The 12,159-nt window shown below is 36.5% G+C and overlaps 1 protein-coding gene across 1 annotated transcript in view; it reads right to left on the reverse strand.

The window, feature by feature from the left end:
- Positions 1 to 12,159, reverse strand: part of LOC128689735 (carbonic anhydrase-related protein 10-like) — a 380,908-nt gene that overhangs the window by 34,809 nt on the left and 333,940 nt on the right. Inside the window, exons 6-7 of the mRNA XM_070087647.1 lie at positions 11,682 to 11,777; positions 1,383 to 1,403 (exon numbers count right to left, since the gene is read on the reverse strand). Of these exons, the coding sequence (XP_069943748.1) occupies positions 1,383 to 1,403; positions 11,682 to 11,777 (117 nt within the window). The remainder of the gene's footprint in view (positions 1 to 1,382; positions 1,404 to 11,681; positions 11,778 to 12,159) is intronic.

Raw genomic sequence — 12,159 nt, forward strand, 5'->3', positions numbered from 1 at the left:
AATTGGCAGAGACAGACAGCCAGACAGACAGTTAGACACAGAGATACATAAAAGGAGAGGGGTTACGGAGGAGACATGAGAGGGAGAGGGGAAAAAGGAAAAGGATTAGAGGGCGGAGGAACAAGGAAGGGAGGGAGAGAGAAAAAAATAGATGTATATATGTATATATATATGAAAGGAAAGCAGGAAGGAAGAAAATCTTGGAAAATTAGAAGTTACAAGAAATATGAAAACTGAACGATAATTAGATGCAAGGATAGTTAGAAGGACAATTGAAATCAGGGCTAAGTAAATGCAAGAACAGGAAGATCAAGGGACAGAAAGGATCAGGACTCAGGTGAACACTGTTAAAAAAAAAGTCTCGTGCAGAAAATTAAATTGTGTCACTGATAAGAAATATTACTGTGAGTTCTGTGTGTGTTGAGGTGATAAGTGCGGTGAGTTGCAGCACTCTTAGAAAGATTAGCATACGGAGAAATAAAGAAAAAACTAAGACGTAAAAGAACTAAATCTCATCCCCAATTACGAAATTCGTCAACAAATTTTTTTTCGTAAGAGATCTTAATAAATTAAGAGGAGTTTTTATTTTATTTTTATCACCTCGGGCGTTTCCCGTTAAAGGAGGTTGATATCATATATATATATATATATATATATATATATATATATATATATATATATATATATATATATATATATATATATATATATATATATATATATATATTATATGCAAAACAACCACAGGTGAAAGAATATAGAAATTCCAAGCGCTGTGACTACTCACATTATCAAGGAATAATATATATATATATATATATATATATATATATATATATATATATATATATATATATATATATATATATATATATAAACATTGATCTCTGGCTGAAGGAGACTCGAACCTACGAACCTTGGAACAAGGTACGCAGTACTATACCATTCTCACAACACTGGACCAATACCTTGGCGTCCAGCTTGCGCTAGACGTTGATCCAAGGCAGCCAGCTTTCAGGGAGAAGGCTTACAGCTTTTTATCTCATCCCCTGCATGCATCAGCCTTTTCTTATGAGTCCGATATTGCCGCGCGTCAGGTGTTTCTTTGTTGTGGGGGTTGACTGTGAGGTGTAGTCTAAGCCCTTTAATTGCCTTCCTTTGATGTATTACATTCATAGTTCCTTGACAATGTGAGTAGTCACGAAAGCGCTTGGAATTTCACTACTCTTTAATAGTGGTTGTTTTGCATATTTTAAAATCACCTGTTTACTGTGATCTTATTGCATATATATATATATATATATATATATATATATATATATATATATATATATATATATATATATATATATATATATATATATATATATATACATTTGAACGACATTAGTTCGAGTCCTCAGCTAGTCGTTGTGTTGGTATTGATTAAATATGACTCGCTCGTGGTTACAGTAATGTATATACTGCTGGTGGAGGCTAGTATACTAAACGGTTAGATTAGGTTAGTATATATATATATATATATATATATATATATATATATATATATATATATATCAAATATCGCTCGATTTCCTTTTTTATTAATAAAAGTTTGATGCTGAACTTCATTATATGTAATTTTGTTAATTAAATTTTCACCATAAAACAAATTTTAATACTGCCAAGAGTAAACCTTCCTCATTTAAAATTAAAAATTCATAGTCATATCATTATATCTCTGTTGGATATATGCATAAATCAAAAGGCTATGCAGTAATTTCGTATTAATGTAGTAAGCTGCGAAAGTGAGAACAGAATTTTTATATTAGGTAGCATAAGCGAATTTTCTTGTCGTATTACTGGATAAAAAAAAGAGGGGGGGGGGGGTAGCGTGAACGGAACAGCATAACCATGATGCAGCCTGCACTTGCTGCCATGATATTTTTTTTCAACTTCATATTTTTCTTTTAGAGAAGAAAATGTTTGCAGCATCGGTAACATTTATCTGGCATCGTAAAATGGGCTGGTTTTATTTTACACGGGTAATTAGAGTCAACAGCATGAGCAGATGAAGAGACAAACAGATAGATAGAGAGATAGATAGAAAAACAGTTATAGGAAGAGTCGTAAATGGAATATATACTGAAGTATGTATATTTCATCATATATACTTGTATATATATATATATATATATATATATATATATATATATATATATATATATATATATAATATATATATATATATATATATATATATATATATATATATATATATATATATACCCATGGCTAGTGCCTCACTTGCCATGGGTTCAGACGCACACCTGTTTCGTGATTAGTTTACAATCGTGTTATTACGATTTCGTGAGCCATTGTTGCTGGTAATGTTACAGTAGGTGTAATATATTTATTATTAATACTAAAGTAGATTAAATATATTAATTTGTGTTGTTAGTGTTACTGAAAGTATATATACATATTCATTAGTGATGTTAATGTTTGACTGGATGGAGTCTACTTATTTAAATATTGTTAATATTAACGACTGAATATTAATAACATAATATAGTTTCAGGCATAAAGCTTTAGTTGTAAAGCAGTCGTAATGTTTAGTTTTATCGCAGTCGTAATGTTTAGTTTTATCGCAGTCGTAATGTTTAGTTTTAAAGCAGTCGTAATGTTTAGTTTTAAAGCAGTCGTAATGTTTAGTTTTATCGCAGTCGTAATGTTTAGTTTTAAAGCAGTCGTAATGTTTAGATTTAAAGCAGTCGTAATGTTTAGTTTTATCGCAGTCGTAATGTTTAGTTTTAAAGCAGTCGTAATGTTTAGTTTTAAAGCAGTCGTAATGTTTAGTTTTATCGCAGTCGTAATGTTTAGTTTTAAAGCAGTCGTAATGTTTAGTTTTAAAGCAGTCGTAATGTTTAGTTTTATCGCAGTCGTAATGTTTAGTTTTATCGCAGTCGTAATGTTTAGTTTTAAAGCAGTCGTAATGTTTAGTTTTATCGCAGTCGTAATGTTTAGTTTTAAAGCAGTCGTAATGTTTAGTTTTATCGCAGTCGTAATGTTTAGTTTTATCGCAGTCGTAATGTTTAGTTTTAAAGCAGTCGTAATGTTTAGTTTTAAAGCAGTCGTAATGTTTAGTTTTATCGCAGTCGTAATGTTTAGTTTTATCGCAGTCGTAATGTTTAGTTTTAAAGCAGTCGTAATGTTTAGTTTTATCGCAGTCGTAATGTTTAGTTTTAAAGCAGTCGTAATGTTTAGTTTTAAAGCAGTCGTAATGTTTAGTTTTAAAGCAGTCGTAATCTTTTTAACTACAATAATTTCTGATGCATATGTTCCAAAAGCTAAAGAATACCTTTATCCATGGATACTCAGCAAGACAACACGAGCTTGTGTGCTTGTATGACCATAACAAACGAGGATGTAGAACGACCAGATTAATACAACAACCTCACCACTTTGCAGTTCTGACAACCTCACCACTCTGCAGTTCTGACAACCTCACCACTCTGCAGTTCTGACAACCTCTCTCCTACAGTTCTGCAGTAGATGCCAACACTCTCTACAATTACGAGGACATCACCACTGTGTTATAGCAAGAGAAGAATGAAACACTTCCATTCATGAATAATAGAATAACATAAGTTACGATGTTGTGGGGGACGGGAGAGGGATCCTATTGTTTCATTTATTAGACACAAGCAGCTGGGTCCAGGTTAGCGTCAGGAGGGGATAATACGATGTGTAGATATGGGTGACTCAGCGAAGGTGGGTGAGGCGATGTAGACTTTCAGGAGCTAGAACTCAACTCACTGTGATTCAAATAGATAAATACACAACTACAAGGACTTCCAAATTACGGTGTCTTCAAGGTTTAGTGGAGGAAAGGTTCATGGTTGTAGTGTTTGCTACATGTCTGTTTGGGTTGTACATAGATATTTTCTCTGATATACATTGCTTTTCGATAGTTCCGAAAGCGAAGTAAGGGAGTTGTGATTGTCACTGCTTGTAAATTGTAAATACACAGAACAGCGTCAGCAACTAGGTTCTGTCGAAGAGTACGCGTCAGGGAGATTATTAGAACCTTCTCCGCAAGCTTGCCCTTAAGCTGTAGCAGTCCTTCAGTTCTCCAAAGGTTTTACTTTAAGCTGTACTATTCGTCAAGTATACTTGCCTTAAAGTAGCAGCTGTCCCACAGGCCTACACAAAATTTTTTTCACCGGGTGTATCTTCGCAGGTTTCTTGTTAAGTTAGAGCAGTCCCACAGGTTTCACTTGATGCTGCACCATACATCAGGTGAATATTCGTAGGCTCTCCCTTGAGCTGTAGCAGTTCCACAAGCCTTCACAGATTTCACTATAAGCTGTACTATTCATCAGGTGTACCTGAGTAAGCTTGCCCTTGAGCTGAACCAATCCCTGTGTGAGTGTGAGGGTGTGTTGTGTTCTGGGGAGTGTATTGAAGCGTCGACGGAAGCTTTCATTTTTGTTAGGCCATAAGATCGATGGCAAGAATAGGGAGGGGAAGGTTTGAGATTGAATAGAGCGGTGAGAAAGGTTGTGGGTAGACAGGAAGAGAGAGGTAAGAGAGGTTAAATGGCTTGACCACACTGGATGGGTTTTAAGAGAGCATTTTAGTCACAAAGTAACGAATGCATTTTGTTAACTGATGTTATATTAATATTGCACAACAAATGGGATTAAGACTCACTTCTTGGCTTAATGTGTTCCATGTACTCATTACTCTCATACTGAATAACTTTCTTATTACATCTCTTTGGCTTATTTGATGGTTCAGTGGAACCAGTGATTGTGTCCCTTTGTCGTTGTGCTTCCTGTTGGCGAACCTGAATATCTTGTGTGTTGTGGTCATGTTCCCTTTTATTTCACGGAACACCTGGTGGTAAACCTCATCATCTCAAGTTTTCTGAGTGCTTGAGGTGTGAGTACCATGAAGGCACCATATAATGTAAAAAATCCTGAAGGATTCTTTGAGACTCCCAAAGGTTACTGAGATGAAAATCCTGACGGATGTTTTTACATTCGTCAAATTTGCAAATACTGCTTCAGGTTTTATTATTTTTTCCTCCTCATGTCTTTCTCTTTGGAATCTAGAAGCTTAGCTCCTCTCACATGATGCCTTTAGCCTATTTTATACATTTCTAGCCACTTGTCAGAGCATTTCTGTAGCTTTCACATATACTCTTGTAACTTCTTACCTCATCTTTTGTTTCCATTATTTTTATTTGTTTAGCATCATCTACAAACAGTGATGGGAAAGACTCTCGCTAAAGGTAGGTCGTTCACATAATTAAGAATGATCCTTGAGTGAATATGATAGTCACAGTTCTCCATCTTTCAACTCAGTCTCAGTGTGACTATTTGTCAACTGTTTGTTCCGTACACAGTGTCTTATTAGTATACTTCTTAGAAAGTTATGACTCTCAGATGTTAATTAGGTACTTTGTAGAGTACTCTTCTGGGGAACGCTGTCGAAGGCCTCTGGATGGGTTAGCAATATGTAGTTCATTTAGTCTTGTTTTTCTCTTCTCTGATCTCTATCAGTCTCATAAAATTCTGTTAAGTTAGCGAGAAAATGTGTGTAGGCGTGTACTTACCTATCTCTGTTTCCTGAGGTTGATTTGTACCTCCTGGTCCTGCATCTTAATTATTATCAACTCGCTTTATTGGTTCTTGAAGGGAGGGAGGGAGGCAGGAAAAAATGAATGAAATGGATGGAAAGGAGAAGAACGAAGTAAGGAAGGGTTAGAATGTTGGTAGGGATGAAAAGAGAGGGAAAAGAGTGAAGAATTAAAATGGCATGATGGAATGGGAAGTGAGAGAATAGAAGGAGAGAGAGAGAGAGAGAGGAAGTGAGAATGAATGTGTAACTTGGGCGTGGTAAATCAAGAAACGTCACCCCCCTCAATATATTTTTGCTTTGATGTTGATCCAGAACCATTAAAGCCGCACCCTGACCTCCTCCCGCATCCCACACAAAGACTACGTGATATTACACCAGGGCTGCACGCCACCCACAAAATTCTATCTTATTTTTATTTGAAGTGTGGAAGGATTACTTTTTCTTTTATCGTCATATACAGATAGAATTACTGACAGTCAGAAAAGGACAGAGAACGTAGAGAAATTTAGGGAGAGACAGATAATAGACGGTCAAAACAAGCCGGCATAGAAAGACAGAAAAATACATAGACAGAGAAACAGGGTTAAATATACAAACATGGATAGACACAGGAAAATGCAGCAGGAACAACCACACAGACATACACAGACTGACAAAGACAAACAGACTTCATTTCCCTCAGTGACATGCTAACTCCCGCTCACTAACTACCACACAAACATTAACACTCCCACACACAGCTACGAATTATCCCAGACCATCGATAATGAAATCCCAGAAACTAAGGAGTAGAAGAGCACATATATATATCGAGACATTGTATGCTAAGACCACTCTGATACCAAACAAGATCAGAAAGTTGCAAGACAGAGTAGATGAATCACTTTCAGACTTAACATGAATACATAGACAAAACTAACAAGTGATAAGAGAAGTCATAAATAAAAAAGGAGAAAAGGTCCATGGTCTTACTTGTTAAGAAACACTGGGGCTTTGTGGAAATTGGAATCCTAAACTGTGAGATATTAATGGAATACACAAATGGAACACTAACCACAGGAATTTACGAAATAAATGCGGCATCCATTTATAACTTCCACCAAACAACCGGAACCTCCAGACGGGAATACAATTAAAAGATGGTCACAATATCCAATCTTAAGAAAATCACAAGTGATGGAGCAAGGTCATTAAAGCTATATTACTTAAATAATGGAGAGAAGAAACTGGGAAAAATGAGACTTCAAATATGGTGTTTACACTGAAAAGATTCGACGTTGATGATGCTGGTCTGTAGATTATTAGAGGCTGATGTTCATATACATTTGGAAAAAGATAAGTAACGATAACTTTTGTTTCCTATTTGGATCAACTTGAGATGGTGGTAAATTGCCGATGTGTAAACAAAGTGTACATGACCTACCCTAATGAAAAAAAAGATTAGAAACCCGGTTTATTTTTGTGAATTCAGGTACACACATTAACCACTAAAAATTATTGCAGAGCACAAAATTGTGTAGTTAACATATATATATATATATATATATATATATATATATATATATATATATATATATATATATATATATATATATATATATATATATATATATATATATATATATATATATATATATATATATATATATATATATATTTCAGGGATGATGATATATATATGTCGTGCCGAATATGTAAAACTGGTCAATTAGCAAGAACTCTTTTAAAATTAAGTCCTTTCTAAAATTTTCTCTTATAAGTTTAAAGATATATTTTTTTCATTAATGTTAAAATAAATTTTTTTAATTTTGTACCAAAAGAATCTTAGAAAACTTACCTAACCTTATTATAAAAAGAACAATTTATTTTAACCTAACCCAACTAAATATATTTTAGATTTGTTTACAGTAATTTAATACTAAACAAACACAGTGAAATATATTTATGTATATATATATATATATATATATATATATATATATATATATATATATATATATATATATATATATATATATATATATATGAAAGAATTAAGAGTAAGGCGGAGAATAAGATAGCAGATGAACAAGGAGGCTTTAGGAAAGGTAGGGGGTGTGTGGACCAGGTGTTTACAGTGAAACATATAAGTGAACAGTATTTAGATAAGGCTAAAGAGGTCTTTGTGGCATTTATGGATTTGGAAAAGGCGTATGACGAGGTGGATAGGGGGACAATGTGGCAGATGTTGCAGGTGTATGGTGTAGGAGGTAGGTTACTGAAAGCAGTGAAGAGTTTTTACGAGGATAGTGAGGCTCAAGTTAGAGTATGTAGGAAAGAGGGAAATTATTTCCCAGTAAAAGTAGGCCTTAGACAAGGATGTGTGATGTCACCGTGGTCGTTTAATATATTTATAGATGGGGTTGTAAGAGAAGTAAATGCGAGGGTCTTGGCAAGAGGCGTGGAGTTAAAATATAAAGAATCACACATAAAGTGGGAGTTGTCACAGTTGCTCTTTGCTGATGACACTGTGCTCTTGGGAGATTCTGAAGAGAAGTTGCAGAGATTGGTGGATGAATTTGGTAGGGTATGCAAAAGAAGAAAATTAAAAGTGAATACAGGAAAGAGTAAGGTTATGAGGATAACAAAAAGATTAGGTGATGAAAGATTGGATATCAGATTGGAGGGAGAGAGTATGGAGGAGGTGAATGTATTCAGATATTTGGGAGTGGACGTGTCAGCGGATGGGTCTATGAAAGATGAGGTGAATCATAGAATTGATGAGGGGAAAAGGATGAGTGGTGCACTTAGGAGTCTGTGGAGACAAAGAACTTTGTCCTTGGAGGGAAAGAGGGAAATGTATGAGAGTATAGTTTTACCAACGCTCTTATATGGGTGTGAAGCATGGGTGATGAATGTTGCAGCGAGGAGAAGGCTGGAGGCAGTGGAGATGTCATGTCTGAGAGCAATGTGTGGTGTGAATATAATGCAGAGAATTCGTAGTTTGGAAGTTAGGAGGAGGTGCGGGATTACCAAAACTGTTGTCCAGAGGGCTGAGGAAGGGTTGTTGAGGTGGTTCGGACATGTAGAGAGAATGGAGCGAAACAGAATGACTTCAAGAGTGTAACAGTCTGTAGTAGAAGGAAGGCGGGGTAGGGGTCGGCCTAGGAAAGGTTGGAGGGAGGGGGTAAATGAGGTTTTGTGTGCGAGGGGCTTGGACTTCCAGCAGGCATGCGTGAGCGTGTTTGATAGGAGTGAATGGAGACAAATGGTTTTTAATACTTGACGTGCTGTTGGAGTGTGAGCAAAGTAACATTTATGAAGGGGTTCAGGGAAACCGGCAGGCCGGACTTGAGTCCTGGAGATGGGAAGTACAGTGCCTGCACTCTGAAGGAGGGGTGTTAATGTTGCAGTTTAAAAACTGTAGTGTAAAGCACCCTTCTGGCAAGACAGTGATGGAGTGAATGATGGTGAAAGTTTTTCTTTTTCGGGCCACCCTGCCTTGGTGGGAATCGGCCAGTGTGATAATAAAAAATAATAATAATAATAATAATAATAATATATATATATATATATATATATATATATATATATATATATATATATATATATATATATATGCAGGCACTGTACTTCCCATCTCCAGGACTCAAGTCCGGCCTGCCGGTTTCCCTGAATCCCTTCATAAATGTTACTTTGCTCACACTCCAACAGCACGTCAAGTATTAAAAACCATTTGTCTCCATTCACTCCTATCAAACACGCTCACGCATGCCTGCTGGAAGTCCAAGCCCCTCGCACACAAAACCTCCTTTACCCCCTCCCTCCAACCTTTCCTAGGCCGACCCCTACCCCGCCTTCCTTCCACTACAGACTGATACACTCTTGAAGTCATTCTGTTTCGCTCCATTCTCTCTACATGTCCGAACCACCTCAACAACCCTTCCTCAGCCCTCTGGACAACAGTTTTGGTAATCCCGCACCTCCTCCTAACTTCCAAACTACGAATTCTCTGCATTATATTCACACCACACATTGCCCTCAGACATGACATATATATATATATATATATATATATATATATATAAATATATATATATATATACATATATATATATATATATATATATATACATATATATATATATATATATATATATATATATATATATTCAGATATTTGGGAGTGGACGTGTCAGCGGATGGGTCTATGAAAGATGAGGTGAATCATAGAATTGATGAGGGAAAAAGAGTGAGTGGTGCACTTAGGAGTCTGTGGAGACAAAGAACTTTGTCCTTGGAGGCAAAGAGGGGAATGTATGAGAGTATAGTTTTACCAACGCTCTTATATGGGTGTGAAGCGTGGGTGATGAATGTTGCAGCGAGGAGAAGGCTGGAGGCAGTGGAGATGTCATGTCTGAGGGCAATGTGTGGTGTGAATATAATGCAGAGAATTCGTAGTTTGGAAGTTAGGAGGAGGTGCGGGATTACCAAAACTGTTGTCCAGAGGGCTGAGGAAGGGTTGTTGAGGTGGTTCGGACATGTAGAGAGAATGGAGCGAAACAGAATGACTTCAAGAGTGTATCAGTCTGTAGTGGAAGGAAGGCGGGGTAGGGGTCGGCCTAGGAAGGGTTGGAGGGAGGGGGTAAAGGAGGTTTTGTGTGCGAGGGGCTTGGACTTCCAGCAGGCATGCGTGAGCGTGTTTGATAGGAGTGAATGGAGACAAATGGTTTTTAATACTTGACGTGCTGTTGGAGTGTGAGCAAAGTAACATTTATGAAGGGATTCAGGGAAACCGGCAGGCCGGACTTGAGTCCTGGAGATGGGAAGTACAGTGCCTGCACTCTGAAGGAGGGGTGTTAATGTTGCAGTTTAAAAACTGTAGTGTAAAGCACCCTTCTGGCAAGACAGTGATGGAGTGAATGATGGTGAAAGTTTTTCTTTTTCGGGCCACCCTGCCTTGGTGGGAATCGGCCAGTGTGATAATAAAAAAAATAAATATATATATATATATATATATATATATATGTATATATATATATATGTATATATATATATATATATATATATATATATATATATATATATATATATATATATATCAGAATATACCATTCCTATGCACTACCAAATTAAAAAACAGGGGAGTGGGGAAGGGTGTTTGGTGGTAGAGGGGATGGGGAAAAGAGATAAAAATTTATTTAGGCAAATGGACTCAACTTGGATTAAAATCTGCAAATTTATATTTATTTGCACTTAAGCCTGTTTTTTTTTTTTTGGTTCGTGTTTTATTTTATGTTTTTGCAGTGGAAGTGTGGAATGTGTTCCTGTGTTGGAGGTGCGTAGAGATATTTGTACTTTTTGTTGTGGGGAAAAAGAATTATGTTGTGTGTGTGTGTGTGTGTGTGTGTGTGTGTGTGTGTGTGTGTGTGTGTGTGTGTGTGTGTGTGTGTGTGTGTGTGTGTGTGTGTGTGTGTGTGTGTCTGTGTGTGTGTGTGTGTGTCTGTTTACTTACCATCCTGGCTTAGGAATTAAGTTTTTTTAATGTTGATGCACAAGTTTATTACGGCAATATTAACCCTGTCAACAGACATGAAACATAACAAGCTCGCTAAAGGCTTGTAGAATATAAACACATATGCAACGTTTAGGTCATTTTAATTAGCAGACATTTCGGCCTCTGGGGATGACTTTATCAATACACTGTTTTTATTGATAAATCCTCCAGTGAGAGAAACGCTTCTTAATAAAGTGTCAAGTGTTGCATACTTCTCTTTATTCCACAATTTGTTATACAAAACACTTGAACTCTTATTTTTTGCACGCATGGGACACCTGGTAAAGACCTGCACAGTGTTGACATGAAACAACAGATGTTTACGTGAATCAGCTGTTTACATAAATCAGCTGAAGTTTACATGCATCAGCTTATATTTATTTGATATTTACATTATTCAGCTGATATTTACATGAATCACCTTATGTTTACACGAATCACCTGATGCTGACATAAATCACCTGATGTTGACATAAATCAGCTAATGCTTCCATTAATCAGCTGCTACAATTCTCACCTGGATAAGGACAGCCACGGCCACCACTCCGTACACCTGGCTCGCCGCCTGGCTGAAGTTGCGATACAGCTGTGCATTATAGCCGTAGATTTGCAGCTGTAGCGGGGATAGAACAGAAGCATTACATTTTTTAAATATTTGATCTCTGACGGGCCCATATGTTAAAATTTGTGTTTCTATTATGATTAATTTGTAGGTTGGGAGGGGTGGGTAGGGGACAATTATGGCTGGGTGTTTTAGCAAGCTTGTGTTACATTCTGTGTGACCTGAATTTCCATAAATGACCACAGGAGATGATGACAGTGGCCACTGAAGATGATGACAGTGACCACTGAAGATGATGGCAGTGACCACTGAAGATGATGAGAGTGACCACTGAAGATGATGAGAGTGACCACTGAAGATGATGGCAATGACCACTGAAAATGATGACAGTGACCACTGACGATGACAATTGACCACTGAAGATAATACTAGA

The sequence above is a fragment of the Cherax quadricarinatus genome, chromosome 22 (assembly GCF_038502225.1).
Source record: "Cherax quadricarinatus isolate ZL_2023a chromosome 22, ASM3850222v1, whole genome shotgun sequence".
Classification (NCBI taxonomy): Eukaryota; Metazoa; Arthropoda; class Malacostraca; order Decapoda; family Parastacidae; genus Cherax; species Cherax quadricarinatus.